This window comes from Eleginops maclovinus, chromosome 21 (assembly GCF_036324505.1).
Source record: "Eleginops maclovinus isolate JMC-PN-2008 ecotype Puerto Natales chromosome 21, JC_Emac_rtc_rv5, whole genome shotgun sequence".
NCBI lineage: Eukaryota > Metazoa > Chordata > Actinopteri > Perciformes > Eleginopidae > Eleginops > Eleginops maclovinus.
Genome location: NC_086369.1, coordinates 13,108,281 through 13,129,988, shown reverse-complemented (window position 1 = coordinate 13,129,988; position 21,708 = coordinate 13,108,281). Strand labels below are relative to the sequence as shown.

The 21,708-nt window shown below is 41.2% G+C and overlaps 3 protein-coding genes across 3 annotated transcripts; 1 reads left to right on the top strand and 2 right to left on the bottom strand.

Moving 5' to 3' along the window:
• The first annotated feature begins 2,290 nt into the window (after positions 1–2,290).
• psme1 (proteasome activator subunit 1) lies at positions 2,291–7,145 on the top strand. Its single transcript, XM_063912938.1, has 12 exons — positions 2,291–2,435; positions 2,546–2,591; positions 2,795–2,827; positions 2,948–3,010; positions 3,515–3,616; positions 4,605–4,662; positions 5,041–5,138; positions 5,352–5,420; positions 5,545–5,612; positions 5,946–6,000; positions 6,252–6,338; positions 6,912–7,145. Exons 2-12 carry the CDS (start codon positions 2,553–2,555, stop codon positions 6,990–6,992), a joined length of 753 nt encoding a protein of 250 aa, XP_063769008.1. The 5' UTR covers positions 2,291–2,435; positions 2,546–2,552; the 3' UTR covers positions 6,993–7,145.
• Positions 5,655–9,615, bottom strand: LOC134884218 (fat storage-inducing transmembrane protein 1). Its single transcript, XM_063912937.1, has 2 exons — positions 9,191–9,615; positions 5,655–8,349 (listed from the first exon to the last, which is right to left on the bottom strand). Exons 1-2 carry the CDS (start codon positions 9,553–9,555, stop codon positions 7,683–7,685), a joined length of 1,032 nt encoding a protein of 343 aa, XP_063769007.1. The 5' UTR covers positions 9,556–9,615; the 3' UTR covers positions 5,655–7,682.
• Positions 9,616–10,768: 1,153 nt separating this feature from the next.
• Positions 10,769–19,478, bottom strand: dcaf11 (ddb1 and cul4 associated factor 11). The gene is made up of 15 exons (XM_063912948.1): positions 19,241–19,478; positions 18,142–18,394; positions 17,279–17,406; positions 16,637–16,755; positions 16,350–16,414; positions 16,144–16,244; positions 15,789–15,935; positions 15,292–15,346; positions 14,869–14,937; positions 14,577–14,634; positions 13,399–13,584; positions 13,038–13,191; positions 12,477–12,629; positions 12,181–12,287; positions 10,769–11,897 (listed from the first exon to the last, which is right to left on the bottom strand). The coding sequence occupies exons 2-15, from the start codon at positions 18,378–18,380 to the stop codon at positions 11,799–11,801; spliced, it is 1,680 nt and encodes a 559-aa protein (XP_063769018.1). The 5' UTR covers positions 18,381–18,394; positions 19,241–19,478; the 3' UTR covers positions 10,769–11,798.
• Between the last annotated feature and the right edge of the window lie 2,230 nt (positions 19,479–21,708).

Genomic DNA, 21,708 nt, shown 5'->3' with positions numbered 1-21,708 from the left:
AGAGGCTGTGAAGTGTCCCTCTGAGGCTGTACGGTAAACCCTCAAGGAGAATATTGTAACTATCACTTTTACAACATTGATAAGCCTGCTTTATCAATGAAACACGTCTTACTAAACTCTAACAGGAAACTTAGTTTATTGCTTTTTCATTCTATACTTTACTAACAGAGCAGGGCGTCTTGGTTTTACATTTTGAGTTTCCTGTTAATGTTTGTCCCTCTGGGAGCTGGGGGAGGGGGTCTCACACACACACACACACACACCCACCCACACACACACACACACACACACACGCACACACACACACACACACACACACACACACACACACACACACACACACACACACACACACACACACACACACACACACACACACACACACACACACACACACACACACACACAAACTCTGCAATTAGGGAAGAAACTGAGTGGCTGAGCACCAGAATTTACAGTAGAAATGAGATAACGAGAGATACAACATGTCTGGTTAAGCCTTCTTGTGTCATCTCCTCTGATAGGCCCCGAAGAGTCAGCAGCCAATCACAGAGAGCACATACACACACACACACACACACACACACACACACACACACACACACACACACACACACACACACACACACACACACACACACACACACACACACACACACACACACACACACACGTTCACAATGAAGGAATGCATACATGCCATACAGCCACAACTGCAGTTCAGGCTTTTCGATAGCAGGTCACCGTTGATGATCAAACATCTCTATCTATTTGAGGTTACATTTCATGCCATCAAGCTTTTGACCCATTGTGAGATAAACCGTTTTGACTGTATAGGACTTCACATTTCAAAGAGCACATAAAGGGAACATTTAACAATGAAACCAGACTGTGTCACTCACTCATACTGAGTCAATGCATTGAGTTAATATCATTTGTTTGTAACAGTCGAGGGGGATGTGTGAACGCTCTACAAAGAGATTATTTACGGACATAGTCACATATCCTCAAGTTCTCCCTGCTCCGCTTTGGTTAGGATAAACAACCTTTGTCCACAGTATTTCTCAACAGCCTCCCTGCACTGAATAACACACTGCACTGAGTTTTAATCACTCACTCAATCAAATCACAGAATCAATAGCTAATGGCACTGACACTGTAACACGTGCACTCTTTGCCCTTTGGATCAAACTTTGAATAATACTTCAGGCCTGATCACGTCCCACTGTGTGATAGTACGCTCTGCGTTGTTTGAATGCCAGATAAAAAGAGTTACGCAGAAGTCTGTAAAAGGAACAAGTGATTCAATCAATGAGGGTTTTCCTTCATCTCCTGATGTGATATTAAAGTCTGGAATAACACAGAGTGTATTGACATAATGATGGCATGTTACAGGGCAGATGACACTGACTGTGTTTACAATGGGAGGCTCTGACGTGCTTTGTGTCCATGCAGCTCGTGATGAAAGAGCCACCATACAGCAGATCTGCTCACAACAGCAGACACACTTTGGCCTCAGGATTAAAGTGATCAATACTGAGATGAAACAGTGCTTTTGTTTGTTAGATTGCTTGATTGCAAAGACCTGTGAATATCTGTCTTAATATAACTTTCAATAGGCTATTTGTGTTTTTTTGTGATCAAATTATGCTTTAAATACTTTAGAGATCTAAAAGAGAAATACCTCATTCCATTTTACAGATGAATCACTTGTAATATAATTAACAGAAATGTTTTTGGGTCATATAGACTGCTCCATACACCCTTTTATATAAACATATTGTTTAAATTCATAAAAAGACATAGACAATTTGACCTTTGACTTTGACATTTGATCTGGTGCTGTCAATAATTATCTATATTTATGCCACCAAATAATTAGATTTACTCAATCCGAACAGCAGCACCATCTAGCGGACACATGCGGAACTCACAGAGGAAGCAGCAGTTTGTTGGTGTGTGTTGTAATTGTGTGTTTTATATGCTAAGTGGTGCTGCACAGCTGGTCCTAATTAGCTTATCATTCAAAGAACAAGTGTAACTCAAGCAAAGACTTTTCAAAATGCATTGCTCTTTGTTATTGCAGTTGAAAAAGATGTATACCTTTCCTAAAAAGTATCTTTATTTTCTAGATTTATAATGATTATATGCACCCATTCTAAATAATATGTATTATTAAGCAAGGATATATTATTGAATTATTATGTTTACTCGTTAATTTAAACATTTCGGAGCAATTTTTGTGAGTCTGTTGTTGAGTCTATAAAAAGGATAGTTTTCATCGCAGGCTCTTTTCCGGAAATGAAATGCTAAAGCCACATTAAAGACTACAAGTCCCACAATGCAACAGATGTTTTTACATCCATGGGAAATTCAAGGGGAAGTCAGAAACTGTCTAGACCTACTTTCATTTTCGCTTTTTCTGCTGAGTAACTGTGAGTATTGTCTCTTGTCGCATTAAATTACACACACTTATTGTTCTTTATTACAGGTTGTTGGAGTTCAAACGCTTTTATAAAGTTATTAACTAACTTTTAATCCACAGAGACGAGATGGCTGCTGTGGGTATTCGTGTCGAGTCGAAGAAACAGGTGAGCACGTTCACTATGTTTGCTAGCATGATGGTTACCCACCGTGTCTGTCTGGGTTCAAATGGTGTGAGCAGCTAGTTGTTCGGGTAATAGACTGCAACCAGCTGTTGTGATTTGTATATAATAGCATATATATATATACTGTACAGTGTTTAAATATATTTGTAAATCTCTCAACTGAACCTAAAATCTCTTCACTGCAGGCGGATGACTTCTGCCAGAATCTCACCAAAGAGGTAATTCATCTAACAGTTACAACCCCGTACCAGCTGTCCCATCTCAAATGATCTGTCGCAGGGATATCAGAAACGTTGTGTGTCGATGGAAGGTTCTTTATTTCTATGTTTGTATTTCAGGCAGAAGAGCTGGTTTACAAGTTCTTCCCTCAGAAGATTGAAGAGCTGCAGATGCTGCTGAAGGTATACTCTATTAGCTATGTGGAGGTCTAGTATTAAGATCCTTTATGAAGTAGAAGTATTAATACAGCAGTGTAGAAATACTACAATCCAAGTCAAAATCCTGCATGGCTACTTAAGTCCAGCACTTGATTAAAAGTACTTTTCACTACTGGGCCCTGGAGGGTATTTTTGAGTTTTCTTAAGAAAAACAGGGAGACTACATCAGCAGTAAATACTGGTTGGATAAAGCAAGCGGGTGGTATATTTGCATCAATAGCCAAAATAAACAATGGGTATTTCATGAGTGGCTGGCAAACTCGAAACATTCACTAGCCATTTGGCATGTGTACAAAAACGTGGATTTGCACCCTGCTTACTGTTCTTTTTCCTCAAGAATACAGCTTTTTATAGCTTAGTGTGTTTCGGCACCAGTTCCTCAAATCCTGAGCTGTTTAGTAGACCTGTACGTATGAAAGGGTATTCAATACATAAGAGATGTAACAGGACGTTCATTTTTTCTGACAGACATCTTTCAGCTGTGATGACCTGGCGTCTCTGAAGGCTCCGCTGGACATCCCGATTCCAGACCCAGCCAAAGAGGAGGCCAAACGCAAGAAGAAGGAGGAGGTATGTCCCACATCAGGAAGCACTTTGGCTGTATTGTCTTAAAAAATGATGCAACTCCATTAAGCATGCTGATTGGATGAAGCCCAAATACTTTCAGGCATACAAGAGATTTCTTTCTTTGAGTGCAGCAAGTGTAACCAATTATTAGTTTAATGCTTAATTAAGAGCACTTCAGGGGGTTTCAAGAAGATGAATGGAAAGTAAACACCAGTTCTGTAGTAAGTAAGTGTCACAGGCTTAATAAGAAGTGTTAGTTAAGTGTTTTAGTTTCCTAGCCATCCCATTTCTCCTTGGGCTCTGCATAAAGCGAGTCAACCGGAATCCTCAGTCAAGGATTTATATTCAGTGTTTCATATTATATCTGAATTGCGTGTTACTATGGTTACAATTACTGTGAATAACCAAGGACTGCTTAAGAATCTAGCAGAGTGGGTGGGATTTAAGAAAAACTAAATTGACCTGATGTGCCTTTTTTTTGATCTGGCATCAAATAAGCTTCAATAAATGTTTTTATGGGACTAACACTCTATAGGTCTTTGCAGTATACTGAAGGTGCTCTATGCAGCACACATGAGCTTTGACTTTAAGATGAAAGCAGAAAAATGCCTCAGTGAAAAACCCTTTATTGTATCCCTTATGTATGCACTTTTTATTTTAGCAGTTGCTGTCACATTGCTAACTTGGATTTGAGAGGGGGAAATAGCACAGCGCTGCCAGTCTCAGTATATTTTATAAGGGGGAAAAATGGCTTCAAATAATATTTGGGATTATACAGCAGCTCTGGGGAACAAACCTGGCTGTTGAGGTGTGTTCACAAGCTGTGTGCACAGAGCAGGGACTGATGGAACTAGGTTACATTTCTTAGACAAAGAAAAAACTTTGACATCTTCATTTAGCCATGTTAAAAAAAGCATGTGGGAGAGCTGTCTAAGAGATTAATAGGCAGTGAAAACTCCTTGACCTGCTGCCTTCTGTTCTCACGTTGCAGAAAGAGGCCAAAGAGGGGAAGAAAGACAAGGACGGCGAGAAAGAGGAGGAGGATTCAGGTAGGGATGAGGATAACATAAATCAGCATACTGCAATGGATGTAGAACACTTATAAAACCATGTGCTTTGTTTTCTGTACATGAAGCACTCTTTTGAATAAAAGGGGTGAAATAAAGAACATATGACAGCTTTGTGATTTGTAAAGTCTCATTTCAGATACCTCTTGCAAAAGGAAAACCATCATAAGTGATTTTAAAAACATGAAATGTGTATCATTACGTTAGCTACAAACCAATCCCTTCATGACGTTTAATATGCATGCGCATTTTAAAGGAAAATATATTAGAAAGCAGAGCAAGTGACGCCTAGTTTAACCTGCATGATTTGGTATGTGAAGAATAAAACAATATTTTGGGACGGTTGGTTTTGTCCTCCAGGGCCTCCTTGCGGTCCCATCTGCAGCAATGAGAAGGTGGAGAGTCTCCTGCAGGAGGTGAAGCCTCAGATCCAGACTCTGAAGGAGAAGCTCAACACGGTCAGTCTCTTAATTAGTGTTTTAGCTCCAGAAGAAATGTCTAGATGTGGTGTGACCTCTACTAGTCTAGTGCATAGCATATATAAGGGATATGCCTTTTGAGTGCATGCCAAACACACTTAAAACGGTTGTGTTGTAATTTTCTTTGGCTGCCTTTATCCCAAAATTGAGTAAAGCATTAAGTACTAACACTCATCTGATTCTCCTGGGCAGGTGTCCATGTGGGTGCAGCTCCAAATCCCTAAAATTGAAGACGGAAACAACTTTGGAGTGGCTGTACAGGTGGGGAAACGAGGATGGTTTGTTAGAGCCCTAAAATATTTGAACTGTCTTGGAAAAAAAGAAGGGCATTTGTTTCTCCAGTGAAATGTGTCTACTAGGTTTTATAATTTGCGTTGTCCCACAGGAGAAAGTGTTCGAGCTGCTGACCAACACACGCACTAAGATCGAAGCATTCCAAACTCAGATTTCAAAGTAAGAGCCCACACATACAGCATGCCACTCACTTTTGGTTGATCTTTTATTATTTATTTAAATGAGAATGAAAAAGTGCAGTCACATCAACAAATAGTTAATCCGTTTCATCTGTGTGGAAGTGTTAGCCTACCATTTTTACTAATCCCCAAACTAGTGTATAGCACTGTCGTATAACTGTCACTTAAAGCTGCAGCCGCCACAAGTTGCAATCTTTCTTCAATCACAATGAGTTAGATTTCAGAATTGTAATATATTTGAACATTTAGGGATTTTCAGGCAGTATTATATCCTGGTTATGACTTGTTACTGTTCTTTTTGTTTGTTTATTAGATATTACAATGAGAGAGGTGATGCTGTGGCCAAAGCCTCCAAGCAAACCCACGTGGTCAGTATCTAATGTCTAATATGTCTGTTGTCAGAGTGGTAACAAGTGTTTGTCATTATTCACACATTCCTATTTAAAAATGATGATTCAATATTTTCATTGTCTGCCATCTGAACACTGCATGCTCCATTTGTGTGTAAAATAATGGCTTGTTATAACAAATGTTCTGCTCTGAGTAAATCTGGAACTGGATGAGCCGTGCATTGTGTGTTTCTGCATATAAGCTCTGTGCTGTGTGCTCTCTGCTGCAGGGAGACTACAGACAGCTGGTCCATGAGCTGGATCGGTATCAGTACTGTGAGCTCCGCCTCGCAGTCCTGGACATCCGCAACACATATGTAAGACTCTTTTCATTTTTAATTCAGTGAAGAGAAATGTGGAAATGGGTCAGATTTTTGAAATTGCATAAAATTAGCAACTGTGGACAATTTGACGTCATCACAGTCTGCGTCATCTGGAAATTGTAAATGACATTTATCAACGTTAAATGTTTCCATCTGCTGTAATCACGCTCTGCACTTTAAATATAAACCTACCCGCTATCTATAAAATATTCCAGTCTTGTTCCAGCGCCTAAATGGAATCCGTTCCTTCTTAATAGGAGGGTAATTAAACTAATTGCTGTTCTTGTGTAAAATTGATTGGCGCTCCATCTCGAATCCATTAATCAGTGTTTGTCTCCTTCCTCTGGCTATTGTCCTCCTGTGTTTGATGCTGTTAATGAACAAGGCGGTACAGGTGATGATGAAAGGAGCTGTTTGACGCGATTACAGCTCTGGATCAGAGCGTCTCCCTCTCTTTTATTACTGCCTCTGACCTTTCTGTCTCCCTCGCACGTCGTCCATCTTTCTAATATCTTTTTTCTCGCACACCATTTCCACTGATGACTCTCGCTGTATCTCCCTCTGCAGGCTGTGCTGTTCGACATCATTAACAAGAACTATGACAAGATTAAGAAGCCCAGAGGAGAGGGAAAGGCTCTCATCTACTGAGACTGCAACACACTCTCAGGCTTCTCCAACAAGATACAACCAGTGTAGTGTGACACTCGAGTAACAAGACACCGCTCTGACAAAAATGTTTTCATTTTCTCATTGTGCCTCCATTTAGTTTCAGATTACTAAATAAAGCAAAATACTCCGATACTTTGTCTGCTCTCATGTTTGTCTGAATTGGAATTTAAACCCTGGTTCCACATAAATATTGACTTATTTATCGCAATTTAATCATTTCTTTTTAAAGGAAGACCTGGACAACACGGACGGCAACATACATTTTTTAAATGACATTTCATGAAAGGAACCAAAAACAAACTCATTTCAAACTGGACATTTTTACCATGACGTAAAACCTTGTGCTCTCATTTGTAAAAGCATGTGACGATATTATATATTCATTCATTTCAAAGTCTTTTTGCAACATGTTACCATATGCCAAGGGTGGAGAATACAAAGCACCTTTTCTGATTGTCATTCCCGTACAGGCAGTTAGGACTGAAAGCATTCATTCCTGAGGATGCTAAAATGATCTCCAGGAACTTTTCTGTGTATTTGTAGTCATTTGCATATTCATATGGTGCCAGAGATATATGGTGTTGTATCATCTCTACACAACCCTTAACAGATGCCATTTTGACTTGAGCCTGAGCTTTAAAGGTTACTGTAGCGTCCCTATAACATGATCTATTGAGGCTTTTTAAACGACTGAGGTTTGTGGGTGTCCGTAGTGGTAAAAAGCCCCTCTCCCGGCAAAGCAGGACAGCCCCAGCTCGGTTTGAGTCTGTACCACCCCTGATAGAGTACCCTCCATCCCAGGTAGCCCAGAGCTCCTCCTAGATGCTGGGCGGGGAACTTTGGGAAGTGTGCAAGCAAACACAGCAGCAGGAACATCGATAGAGAGAGAAGGACTACACACAGGAGGAAGATGAACCTCAAAGGGGCTCCAGGTGACATCTTGCCTTGAGCTAGGTGAGGCCCAAACACAGACATTTCCTCCACAAGCAGCAGGCAACACAAGCAGACGATGAGCACGTCCTGGGACACCTCGTAACCTCTCCACACCATGTTGGCTTTGAGGCAGGAGAGCTTTGTGCGGTCTTCATGCAGGAGCAGCTGTACCGAGGAGCCTTGGATATCCCGGGCAGGGGTCAAAGGCTCATAACAGGTTCCTGATGCGTCCTCTAGCAGGGTGAGGAGACGCTGACAGACCCACCACAGCAGCCCCACCACACCTATCCGGGAGAGGTGGCGCAGGAGGAGAGAGCGAGGGTGACGGGCTGAGATGGAGAGGAGAAGGATGAAGGAACCTGAGAAGATGCAGGTCCAGCCCAAAGTGGACTTCAGGAACTTCCTGTGAGAGAAGAGATATCCCATGAAAAGGCACATAAATCGTCAAAACACAACCACGCAGTAAAAAGTATTATATCTTTTCCTCTTCCTAATCTGATCCACGGCAAGTTTGAAAGGTAGAGAGTATCTAAATCCACTTAAATTTGTTGGAGCTTTTGGCTTCACATTTCAAATAACAAAAAGCCCTATGGTCATTCATTTCGTTATATATTAACCTTTAGTGAACGGGCCTCAGGTGACGCTGTCAGGATAATGCTAAATCATGACGTAAGAGGGGCACAGGTAAAAAGGAGTCTGGCAGAATTAGTTAGCATTAGCTTGAAAACTAATCGAGGCAATCAGAAAAGGCTGTAGCAGCAAAACAAGTACTGACTGAGAAGACGTATTTTATTGCCCATAAATTCTAAAAGTCCACTTGACGACAATAATGTGTTAAATCTCGTTTTAAAAGTTAACATAATTTCACACTAATAATGATAAAGATTACAGAATATATTGATTTATTAACTATTTACAAATAGACAATTACTTAATGTACGTACTAATGTCCAAACTATCATAACTCGTGCAAGTCCATGTCAGCCATGAGACATGTTCATGCCTGTATCTACTTAACTATAGTTTTTATTAAGTAATCTTAAAGTTTAGCTCTTAAATTGAACTGTTAACGCACCAGGGGAGTTTAATGACCTTTGGGCTCATAATAAGACCCCCTCATGACTTGGTTTTAAAGGAGCATGCAGATCCAACTGAAAACCATGCAGCCACTTGGATCAATTTTCAGTAGTAGTATGTCCTCCCAAACATGAGATTTCCATTTAAAAGCAGAATCACAGCCATACCTGTACAGGTAGTTGTTGCTGTTAGCGAAGATGCTGTATTTTGGCACCCAGAGGCTGAGCACAGGACCAAACAGCACCAACGCAGACAGCATCAGGTGGAAGTGTCCTCTCACCAGTTTGCTTCCTAAAATCCTGGCCAGTAAGTCTGTTACAAATACCAGAGCAGCATTCAGGAGTTTCAGGAGGAATTTTCCCAGCAGTATCAGCTCTGCAGCCATCTTGTGCAACTTCTCCAAGTTGATCTGTGTTGAGAAGCCATTTGAGGAGTTTTCTGAGTTTAAATCCATGTCCATTTGTCCTCCTGATGAGACCTTAAGTCGTTTTTGATTGAAAGTGTTCTCCTCTTCTTTGCTCTTTGTGTCCATTTGAGCCCTGTGGTGGAGTCTGCGTCACTTTCCTTTGTCTTTGCAAGGCACACCAGTTCTGCTCTGGGAGCCTTTCTACTTTATCACTGTCAGACGTGCAGGGGAACACATGGTTTATAAAAATACAACCCCTCTGTCCCTTTTACCCTCGAAAGCCCCCCCCCCCACATCAGAATGTGGACATGCTTATAGCTGCTGCTGTAAGTGACCCAGTTATTTTCTGAAAATGATGCAATGTTTTGTGAATTTGCTCCGATTAGAAATACAACTACTTTGAAAAAAATCTATTCCTGTTAAAAAAAGCATTCTGGCATAAAATGACCCTTTTGGATCCTTCTTTGGTTCTCTTTCAGTCTCTCCATTCTTAGCTTCAGCTGTCAGAGCCAAAACTAATTTAAGTTATAAACTGTTGCCAGTCTGCATTTGGCGCCATCAACAGCTGCGTTTCTCCCAGCACTTTGTACCCCTTATTATGGCCCAGAAACTCTCCAACCTCCTCAACTCCCAGCGCCAAATTGAGTAAATTTAGTCTTTCCGTGGGATTTATGCTCAATAAAACATACAAGAACTGCTTTCCCAAGCCAGGACATCCAGTCCCACTACTAATACAGGCTCTAAACCCATAGGAACAGCAGCGAGGAGAAGCTGGAGTCCATAAGTTATTGGTTGCACAGATGTTACAGTGTTAATGTGATTAGATGGGGGAGACTTTCTTCCCATAATTCAAATGCAAGATCGTGAAGTGAATTCTGATTTAAAACTACTAAACATATAGGAAAAGCATTTTTGATTACTTTCCAAGTTTTCCTCAGATGTGGCCTCCTTTTCCAGATACATTCCTTTCGTTGAAACTGTAGCCGAGAGGATAAATGATTACCACCGCGGTGTTGTGATGTATTAAGTAGGAAGTGAAAATAAAACTAGACATGTCAAAGAATCCCTGTCTAATTTTAGACCACTTAACTGCATTGCTGTCATTACAATGACCTTCAAGCGACAGCAGCGTATTTTCAGTTGTGGCAAATTCAATTTGAGGGGGAAATTCACTTTTCATGTGATCTGTGTTCAGTGTGACGACTTTTATCAGTTTACTTCACTCTTAACTGCATATGTAATTGCAGCATTTTATGTGTCCCACTTTTTGCGTCACAGAACAAATGTATGTACTTCCTTCTTACACATTTTGAGTAAAAATTGGGTTTTTTGCAACACATTGAAAGAAAGCTTTTATTGTTGCTGTAAAACAACCTTCTGAGAGTGAACTATGAACACCTGAAAATTGCATATACAGATCAGTGTGTAAGTTGTGACCCACGCGCAGTCCCTTCCCAATGTAATACCTATTATCACACACATTCAAATCTTAGAAACAGATCAGAGGTTTATATTGGCCAACAAAAAAATCACTTTTTTTACACAAACTCGGCTTGTGTTTTCAGAGCAGAGTGCGGACACATGGTCAACAATAAGACTTCAGACCACCGCTGTGGCTAAATATAGGGGTTGTGGTAAAACTTCCAAGAGGTTTGAACATAAAATCATTATGAATTTGAAAGTAAAACATGTTTTGAGTTTTCCGGTCAACTTGGTATAATGGAAAACGAAATAGGAGGTTGACCACTTGGAAGTTTCCATAATTTGGGGAAATTGGTAAATAATGTGCTGGATTAATATAATATAATCCGCCTTCAACTCGACAGCCCCTCAAGTAGGACACTTATGTCAATAATAACAGCAAGGTCAAAAATCCTAATGAGTACACTGACAACAATCTAAACCCCCTCCCTGAATGCACAAACCATTAAAATACTATACATTTATACAGAATTACCCTCGTCCATTTGTCCCTGCATCACCCAACATTGATTTCTATATAACTAACTTACCATTCATTTTTTCGTTGCTCATTAAGTAAGTGCAGTGCTACCTGTTGAGCACATTTGCCGGGCCAAGTTTAGAAGCTTTGGCTTGTTGACAGTCAAAAACAAAAACAGAGGCAGGCCGTCCCACTGAGCCCTAATCTGCACTTGGATGTAAGGCTTTTTTGCCCTCCAGATTTACACTTTCAACACGCTATAATTGAAATCAATAATATCCATGATTGAATTTAAAGGATGGTTTAGTTTCCCAGTCCTTCAGGGCTTATTGTCTTCCTGGGTCAGCAATGCTCCATCTGCAGTAATGTCATCTCCTCCGACTTCTTTTCCTCTTCTTCCTCTTCTTCTTCTTCTCCTCTTGCCTTCTTAAAGGTTTTTGTCTGTCGGACAGTCTCTCTCCCGCTCTCTCTCCTCCTCTAGCGGATGGGTCTGTCTGTGCTCCCACATTCGCACCGCTCCGTCCCACTGTGGAGAGACAAAGGAGGATGAGGACAGGGTCACTTAAACATCCTGTCTTTGAACCACTTTTCTGCCAGGTTGCTCAGCTTAAAACCCTCCTTACCCTCATCTACATTTAACATCATCAATGAACGAATTAACTACTGGCTGGACTTCTGAAACTACTTATTCCATGGCACTGCGTTACTTGGGAAAACACTGTCTGGTGAAATTCCCCTCAATAAACATTTTTAATTAAAGCAATACCTCTGATCACAAGCTTTTACACATGGACTCCAGTTACACTCACAGAGCTGCTGATGATGTTGTCCTCGTACGGGTGCCAACTGACGTCCCTCACACACGCTTCATGGCCCGACAGTCTGGAGACCACACTGCCTGTCAGGACGTCATAAACTGGAAAAAAAGACAAGAAAAATCCACATATTTAGTACTTGTCTGCATCACGCCCCTTTAATCGCCCTCTAGCATCTAACTGCATTGATTTCCAATGTAAAAATAACTACACAGAGATGATGCAGTGCCAACACATAATACCAGCCCTACACACTGCTGACATACACATGATCACATAGTGAGACTCACTGATGATTTTGCCAGTGGAGCAGCCAGAGTAGATGAACCTCTGCCCTGTGCTGAACTCTGGAGAGAAACGGCAGCGGACGAGGGTGTGCAGAACGCCGTGACCGCGGTACGTCATCACCGAGGTGTCGCCAGTCAGCTTGTGTCTCTTCAGGGCTGCAAAAAAGCACATAATATTAAAAAAAACACAAAGTAATCACAACTAATTAGACATAAAGAGATCCTTTACATCTGTTATCAGACTCAAAAAGTGAGCAGCTGTTTTGTTTTTTTAGGATTTTCCCTTCCCATCTCTGCTGGATTTCATTATCCAAGCTCCCATCCTTCACCTCTCCTCTAGGCCCTCCCTCCTCTTTGACTTGCAATGATTATTTTTCCATGCGTTGTTTAAATAATGTCATATCCCCTTACCCTCAACACACCCACGTTTCACCTCCCTGTCATTGGCCCTGTCTCGTTCCCTTGATAACGTCACATCACGTTTATCTCCTCTTTTCTTCCTCTTGTCCTCTAACTTCACCCTCCTGACTCATTCACTATTAGTGTCTCCTTCTCCTCCCTCACCTCTCTGGGGAACCTGCTGCCAGCGGTAATCCCAGTTTTGTTGCGTGACAGCCAGACGGGAAGCTGCCAGTCCCTCTTTGGGGGAAAACTTCCTGACGTCCCAGAGCTTGATGGACTGGTCCTTGGAGTTGCTGATCAGATAGCGTGCGTCTCCCTGGCACAGTAGCAACACATGAGCAGGAGTTTTAGACAGAAAAGAAAACAAACCTCGGGGTAGATTACACTGGGCTAATATTAGCTTTTAATTAATCAACTTCCGACCAATCATCGGTCAAATCCAACTACCCATGAGGCTTCGGTGGAACTTGTCATTGACAGATTGATAAAACACCAGCAGCATTCCTCCCCTCGCCTCCCCCACCTTGCTGTGGATGAAGGTGATGCCATCTCGGTGTCCGGCCAGCTGTCCGACGGGCTGCGGTCTGTCCTCCCGCAGCGTCCGTCTGTCCCACACCTTGCACAGCGCGTCGTCGCTGCCAGAGAAGAGCAGCTGGGACGAGCTGTCGGCGAACGCCACCGCATTCACGTCGTCCTCGTGGGCATCAATCTGACGAGCAGAAGAGACAGTCAGTTTTTCTGTGCGAGCATGTGGGGAGAGATTGTTTGATTTTCTTTGTGAGACACAGTGTGTATACACAGTGTGTATACATGACTGTGTGATAGTGTCTTTGTGTGTCAAACTCGTGACAGGAAAGACTAGCATTACCACCTCATGGATGCATACCTCCTCAAACCAGTCACTTTGTATTCATGTCTATTGGATATTTGTGGGGGATTGTCATAATTACCATATCAATTCTTGAGTTGTGGCTAAAAAACTTGTTTGGTGAGGTCACTTGCACACAGTATTTCCTGTTTGATTTAATGGCAGACACATTTCTCTGCCAGATTGAAGGACACCGGCTCAGAAAATAACATTATCTGCACACTTCTGTGCAGCAGATGAGCAGGGTGGTGCTACAACCTAGCTTTTGGAAGTGTGGGTACAATGCATGTGTTGTGTACTTCTAATTTCCTTTCTGTGGTATTTTGACACACACATTCGTCTCACAATGTGATGACACTCACTCTGCCATTACAGCCATAAAAGTAGTGACCCTTGGATCCATATCCAATAGGTTTAGAATACTGTTTAACCAATAATCCAAAACCTGTTCTAGGTTGACTATATATGCCTTTGTGTTATGTTTGGGTTCAGAGATTAAGCACAGACTGACGGAGAGGATGAGACAGAATAAGAAAGAGCACAAGACGGTGGTGAAGCAGATGGTAGAGGGCAGCTACTGACTTCTACACAGAGGGGAGTTGTGGGTAGAGGAGGAGGGTTTAACCCCCTGTCCCACTGCAGGGAGGAGCCTGACTCTGTGCTGATGCTTTACAGACAGAGGGGCGGTGTGAAACTTCTTGTGAGGGAGGTCCGCTAATGACGGGCTCACCTTGATCGGGGGATGATGCACAAACAGACACGAGGGGACGTGACACGAAAGCCAGTACAAGCAGACCCACAAGCAAAACCAAAAACCAATTAGAGGCACCAACCTTCAACGTTCGTTTATTCTGCTCAAGATCAAAAACGTACAGGCAGCCGTCGTTCGCTCTGAGAGGAGAGCAGAGAGAAATGTAACACATTTTAATTAGGAGGTTAAACGAGAATGATCTTGCTTTTCTATTTAAATAAAGATGTTTTATCCACAGAACTCAAGTATTCAAAAATAAGCTTAAAGGAGAGTGTTTCACTGGCTGCCTGAATTCACATTTCTGAAAGAGACTCCAGTCCTCGTTTCAACCCTGTCAGTCACTGCCTTGAAACATAAAAGCAAATTGTACTCACCCTCCCAGGATCTCGTTGCCATCTGTGGACGCAGCTAGTGAGAACACACAGAACCTCCTCTCATCTGGACTACAAAGCACAACACACAAGCAGGTTGACACGGCAGCAGTAGTTGCTATTGAATCACACTGCCTATTGTATGTCATCACACACCAAATAAGCGAGATGAAGGCACGCCTCACCTCTTAAACAATGCTTTAGTTACGAGCGATGGGTTTATAATGAAAGTACTTTGTTGAAATAATGATCTCTTCCCTTCAGAGTAACACACACACAGACAAAGTGAGAGGATGGATGTTGAGGCGACATGTTCTGACAGCGTCATTCATCCAAGTACTAAGGGAGGGAGAGGAGGGCGGCGGGTAGGGAGTGATAGATTACCTGCTCTGTTATGTTATAAGTTACTATGAGGGAAACACTAACTTGAGGTCCAGGGCGGTGTGGTTTTCACTGTCTCCATCTATACTGCACAAATGAACTGTGGGGGAAAAAGACAGAGATTATATCAATACAACATCATATATGGCTCTGGTTTCAGTCAGAGGGGGAAAAGAGCTGCTGCAGCACAGGCAGTATGAGAAAATAGACCTTTTTGAACATAAGAATGTCATAGTAGAGGCACACAATACTAATGGAACATGGAGATAAGCATGATAGGGCCCCTTTAAAATGGTTGTTTTTAGTCAATGGAGTCTGGTGCCTAAGAGATGAACAGCTTCAGTTCCCTGACAGCAAGGTAAAGTGGTGAATCCTCAGGATACCGCACAATTAAACTGATATTGAGGAAATGTTGTTGCACGGCTAGTCCTCCCTTGCTGGAACTCCTGTCTTCAGTAAAATGTTCATATAGATTACATGGATCTTTGGGAATCACGAACAATACTTATTGACTGACTATCTTACGGCTCCGTTAGCCTTACTGTAGTCAGACCAGCTGGAGTAGAGCACATTTTGAGAGTCAGGGGTGAAGCAGACGTCCAGCACGCTCCACCCCACATCCCGAGCCTTCACGGTCTGCCGTAGGTGAAAGCGTCCCCTGCTGGTGTCGTACAGGCGGATGTTCTGGTCTGCAGCGAGGGACGGGAAGAAAATATAGTATATTATATAATTGGTGGCTGTTATCACGTGACATAACTTGGGCCCTCGTCTTTATAGTTCACTACACAAATGGCCCTGAGTATTTATTGGTCCACGTTGTTTTAAACAAACACTACGACTTATTATCAGGTCTGATTCAGTTCCTCTGGGTTCCAATGTTGGATGTCGGTTATTTACCTTGGCAGGCAGAGAGGAACATGTTGCCATCCTCGCTGTACACTCCACAGAAGGCTTTCTGCTGGTACGTATCCTTGTGGGATACATAGTTTGGCAGAAAACTGCAAAGGGAACAAGGTCAAAATCATTTGATTGATTCTCTGTGTGACCATCTTGCAATTTGTTAAGAGATATTGAAAAGATGTAGAACTTTAAAAGAAACGTACTGTGTTCGGATACGACTGCACTCTCCGTGGGAAAAACTAGAGCCTCTACATCGGCCTTGTTCCCTCTAAAAGAGTCGAACAAATTGGTCAACATTAAGTGTGTTTCAAACTGTCCTGACAGAAACAAGTGACCTAAATCCTCTTTGATATTTTTTAAAACTTTAAAAAACAAATGAAATGTGGCTGAAACTGATGAATACTAATCATCATCATCTTTGCTACATCACGAGTGCTGAAAATGGGCCAATTGTATTCTGCTGCTTTTGTTTGTATGGCTGCACTCTGACCTCTGCTAGCATGTGGGTGAAACTGTGTCGGTTTTTCAGCGTAGAGGAGCCGGTGGCCAGCAGGATCTGAGTTCGGATCTCACTCTGGTCCACTTCATGCGTGTCTGGTTGGGTGTCCACTGGTTGAAAACAAGTCTTGATAATTAGTATTTATCTGACAACAAACTTTCATAATTTGTTACAAAACATACATTCTGATTAAAAATTGTGGCTGCATATTTATGAGAACAAGCTGCTGACTTTCCTACAACTGTTGGATGACCATTTGACAAATTATACATAAACAACTAAATGATACTGAGTCACAAGGACATTTTGATCTGAACAACTGACTTTATTTCCTTTAAATAACATTTACTTAATACACAAAAATAGCCTTAATGTTTTCTGTGAAAAATGTAAGGATTCAACGCATTGATATGAATTCATCATGCTTCTGTTACTGGGTATTGGGTGGAATCTAACTAAACAGAAGACAAACAGAAGCGCTCTGTCACAACACTTTGCTAATTAATACAGGAAATAGATTGTTTTAACAGGATGTCAAAGGCTTTACAATGTGTACAGAAGAAGTGCAAGGCAGTCAAAATATATCTTTCTACCTTTCTACCTGTACAGTGAACGGTGTTAGTGGGAGGTTACCTGGGGGGTTGTAGCGGTCGCCCAGCCGCCCCTCCCAGGCTCCGTCACTGTCCTCATCAGAGTCAGAGTACGACTGGACCACCTGCAGACCTGTGGCCCAGCTGCCATGGACCAGTCGGACCTGGCCCCTGCACACACATAGACACATTCAATCCAAATTTAGATAAACCATTGAAAGAAAATAACCCTCCACAGGGAATACTGCACATATAAATCATTTCAAGGAATAATGGAGAACATTGGAACAGAGTTTTTGATTTACATACTTAAATGTTAATTTAGACAACAGCATGGTGAAGCTGCAGCACAATAGGGAGACACAAGCTAGCAGAAGTGCCACTGTGTTGTGAGTAAAGCTTCAGTCTGGTAAAAAAAAATCACTCTGGATGGAGGATCAGAGGACCTGCCGCTGTCAAGGATCAGTGCTTAAATGTGTGGTTGTTCACAGGAGGAATATTCAAAAATGTCCCAGCCACTTAAACGGCTTTAAAAATCAAACATGTATACAGATGGTAAATTCCCCAATTCCACCAACACTCCTTAGCTTTAGTGATGCAATGTAATGAGAGGTTTACATTATTTGCTCCCATGACAGAGAATGAAAACAGAACAACATTGATTTACAGGTTGAGTAGTCTGAATTACATATAATACATTTAGGATGGTCTGTAGATTCAAAACGATTTGTACATGTTTTGCGTATTCACTCAAGCTACCTATACAAGTATCCAGAATATTAAATGCTTTTCCCAAAATTGAATTGAGAAAAACAACAAACTAGGATAAGAGTTTCTAAGTAGAGCTGTGAAAGCCGTTTTACTAACAAGGCCAGTATCTTAAACTTCAAAATCCTCTCTCTTCACCTTCTCAGTAGGTAAGCCAGCACTTCAGCTAAGTCAACGTCTTCCTCTGATGCTGCCGGTCTGTCTCCTTGCTGCCTCTCAGCCGTCCTGCGGCCCCGGCTGCTGCTGCTGCTGCTGCTGCTGCTGCTGCTACTACTGCTGCTGCTCTGGTTCGGTTCTGCTGCGTCTGACTGCTCAGCTGGGTTGCCACTGGAAGAGCCCCTTCCTCCAGACATCCCAGAACTGGACTGAGAGCCCATAGACTGAAGAGGGCCTGGCAGGGAGGATCATTTGGAAATTAAATAACAGTTTCAGATTTACCTGGGGGAAACCAGGTGAACAGAAATGCATAATAGTGGAATAATGTTCAATCACTGTAGATGTTGGCTTGCAGTTTAAATCAAGTCTCTAAATAATTTCCAACTTTTGCAACACACTTAAGTGTTTTTACTCATGTACTGTACTTTATTTAGAGATACTCGTACTTCATTTCATCCTGCTTTATACCTCTTTTGTTGACAAACTATAAATGAATTGTATTTATACGAATTATAATTCAACTAATAAATAATGATGTATTTTTTAAGCTACACAGCAGTATTTAAAGTGTCACGTTCAACCAGCTTCAATATTAAGTTATTATAAATGAATTCATCAATAATTATATATATTTTTACAAACATGATTATATGAAATGGGACATTCACTGAATCAAGACAACATTTACTTTGGCTAATAGAAGTTTATATTGATGATGCTAATACTTTCTTAAGGTATTCATTATTCTTCTAACAGAAAATTATAACTTCAGTATTGATATTTGAAAAGTCAGAGATCTGGATATTTATTCTAACATTCGTTATCTTATTCACCAAGTAACTAAGGTCGTTATAACAAGAAAGGGAAAGAGAAACCAGAAGTTAGGTAAAAATGGCTGCAAAACACAGCTCTGTTTTAGTTCAACAATTCCATTTATTTGCCTAAGCCATTGTACTACCACTTCTAGAAATACACAAACACCATGTTCTGAAATCGACCAGCATCAGTGTACTGTAAGCTAGCTCTAATGATTGAGGTGCAGAGGTTGGTTTTGCAGAGCTAGCTCAGATGCTAACCGTACCGTTTGACTGTCAGACGCTCTTCTTGACAGCTCGTCGGCCAAACTCTTTGTCGTCTCGGTGCGAACTTAACAATGAAGCATACGCGTAACCCCCGCAAGGTCTAATATATAACGTTTATAACACACAATGGCTGACGTTTGACAGCACAGTGTTTTATCAGTAAGCTAGCAGGGCCAATCCGTGAATCGCCATGTTGTTTACAAAAGTGTGAAAAAACCCTGCGCGTGCCCCTGCCCTTCTCTGTCACGTGATCAGCCGTGCTGTCGCTCCTGCCAGATGTACTGATACGAGTTAACTGAAAATCAATGAAACACTTCACATAGTTCCAGACAGAGCAGTGTGGATGTTTGAAAATTAACAAAGGCAACTGCTTTCTATACACACGAATGACCTGAAAAAACACCAACATTTGAGAAACTGCTTCAAACAGTTGCTATAAAGCAAAGTGTAAGACAGAAACCAATATCAAAAAATAAGATATGTTTTTATTATTTACAGCTGTTACATATTAACATGTTCAAAATATTAAAATATACCTCTGAGCATTTCAAAGATGAGTTGATTTTGGTAGATCTCTGTGTGGTCTTTATGGATCACTTATAAATGAGAGTTACAGGATATATATAGTCAAAGGTCCTGAAAACATTTACAGTCACAATTTAGAGGTCATCCTGATACATTCCCTGCACGTCATGTTACCTTCTGCATCATTGCCTAAATACATACTAAAATAAAAACATTCAATGTTGCAACAAGTGTACAAGCAGTTCAATTGAGAAGCAAAGTGTTGCATTAGTTAGAGATTAGGATGTCAACGTGCAGGTATTTATGACATTACACAATTTGATTCCAATCATGTTATCATTATTTATTTGTTGTTATATTTACATAAGGGGCAATGTAGACATTTTTAGGGGTATTAAGGTTAAAGCATTTCAAAGGGGGGGGGGGTTTGGTGATGAGGCCAGTCTTTGAAAATTGCTGTAAATAGGTCAGACTGTGCTGTTCTGGGGTTCAAACCAGAACCAGGAGCCTCCTGTCATTATTTGCCAAACAACCTAAGCTGAAGCAGATACAGATGCACATTTTAGTAAGGACTGTTTTCTGGAATTTCCTTCAAAATGTCCCTGGGTTTTGCCAAAACGTTGATTCTAGCAGTGCCCTCCATTTTTCAACAGAAAGAAGTTCTATGTGTGTTGTTGGCTATCTGTATGTTGACTTTGCCCAAAAAAAAACTAGCTTAAAAAACAAGACATTATGAACCCTGAACCCATAGACAAGATTCATCATGTTTATTCTTATCAATCTAATGATTAATAAAGATCTTTCTGTATAAACTGTGAAGACACGTTTTAATGTTTCACAATGCCATGAAACATGTATGTTAATTTTTGTAAATAATTCATCCAGTAAAAAAGGTTTACATGAGCACTGTATTGCTTTCATAGTAAGACATGCTGTGTCTGTGCAGTCTGTTGTGCCGAAAACAAAGCTGATGTAAAGGTGAGTTGAACATGTAAACATAGGCTTTGACGATTAACGTGAGGCAGTCTCAAAGGTTGAAAATATCATCAATATTCATTCATGCTTTGTGCATTATTTGTAATTACTGTGTTTCATGCACAATTGAAGTACAATATGTTTTTGTTTTATCGTTTGTGAAGCTGCAGTAGGTTTAAAAAGAAAAGCAGATGTGGGTTGCCGGTTTTAATCAATGGTCTTGCATGAAGTTGGCCTCCAGGTTTCAGAACACAGACTGATATACAGGAGAAGGGTTGGTGTGTGTCTCTCAAATGACGGATGATTGCTCTCTGAGTGAAGATGCCTACGTATCACATTACCCTATATTGTTTACACTCTGTTATTGTGTGTGCGTCACAGGTGTCCAGACAAAGCTCCCCAAAACAGGTGTTGTTGTTGGTACAGTGGAGACATCATCAACAGAGCAAACCGGCAGAGGGCTGATTTCAAGCTCTCAGAAACCTCCTCCATCACCTCCGACTGATTGGTCACAGCCTGAAATTGAAGATGGCGATCAATGCGTGTCAATGGTAACCTATCTTTTGTCTCTCTCTCTCTCTCCCTCCCTCATGGAGGAATCAGTGTTGTCGTTGCATTACTGCAGGAATAGATGATTGTGCGGATTTGAATGAAGTGCTAGATGAAAACACAGCAGTAGACTCCTGCAGCGTCTGCATACTAATTAGAATGAGATCTATTTTGCTTAAGAAGAGCATGCAGTAAACTGTGTTAATCCTTCTGCTCTTGTAGTGGCTACTTTAACTTATCACATCATAATGAAAAACACTTTGCTGACCTTTTTTTTTGTGTGATTTCAAACATAACAAATGCTATGACTCAATAGAGAAGTCAAAATGGAAAGCTAAAATATAGGCCCGTTTAACTGATTATAGTGCAAATTATAGAAACATCAACATAACTGTTATATTTATAGAATAGTGCTGAG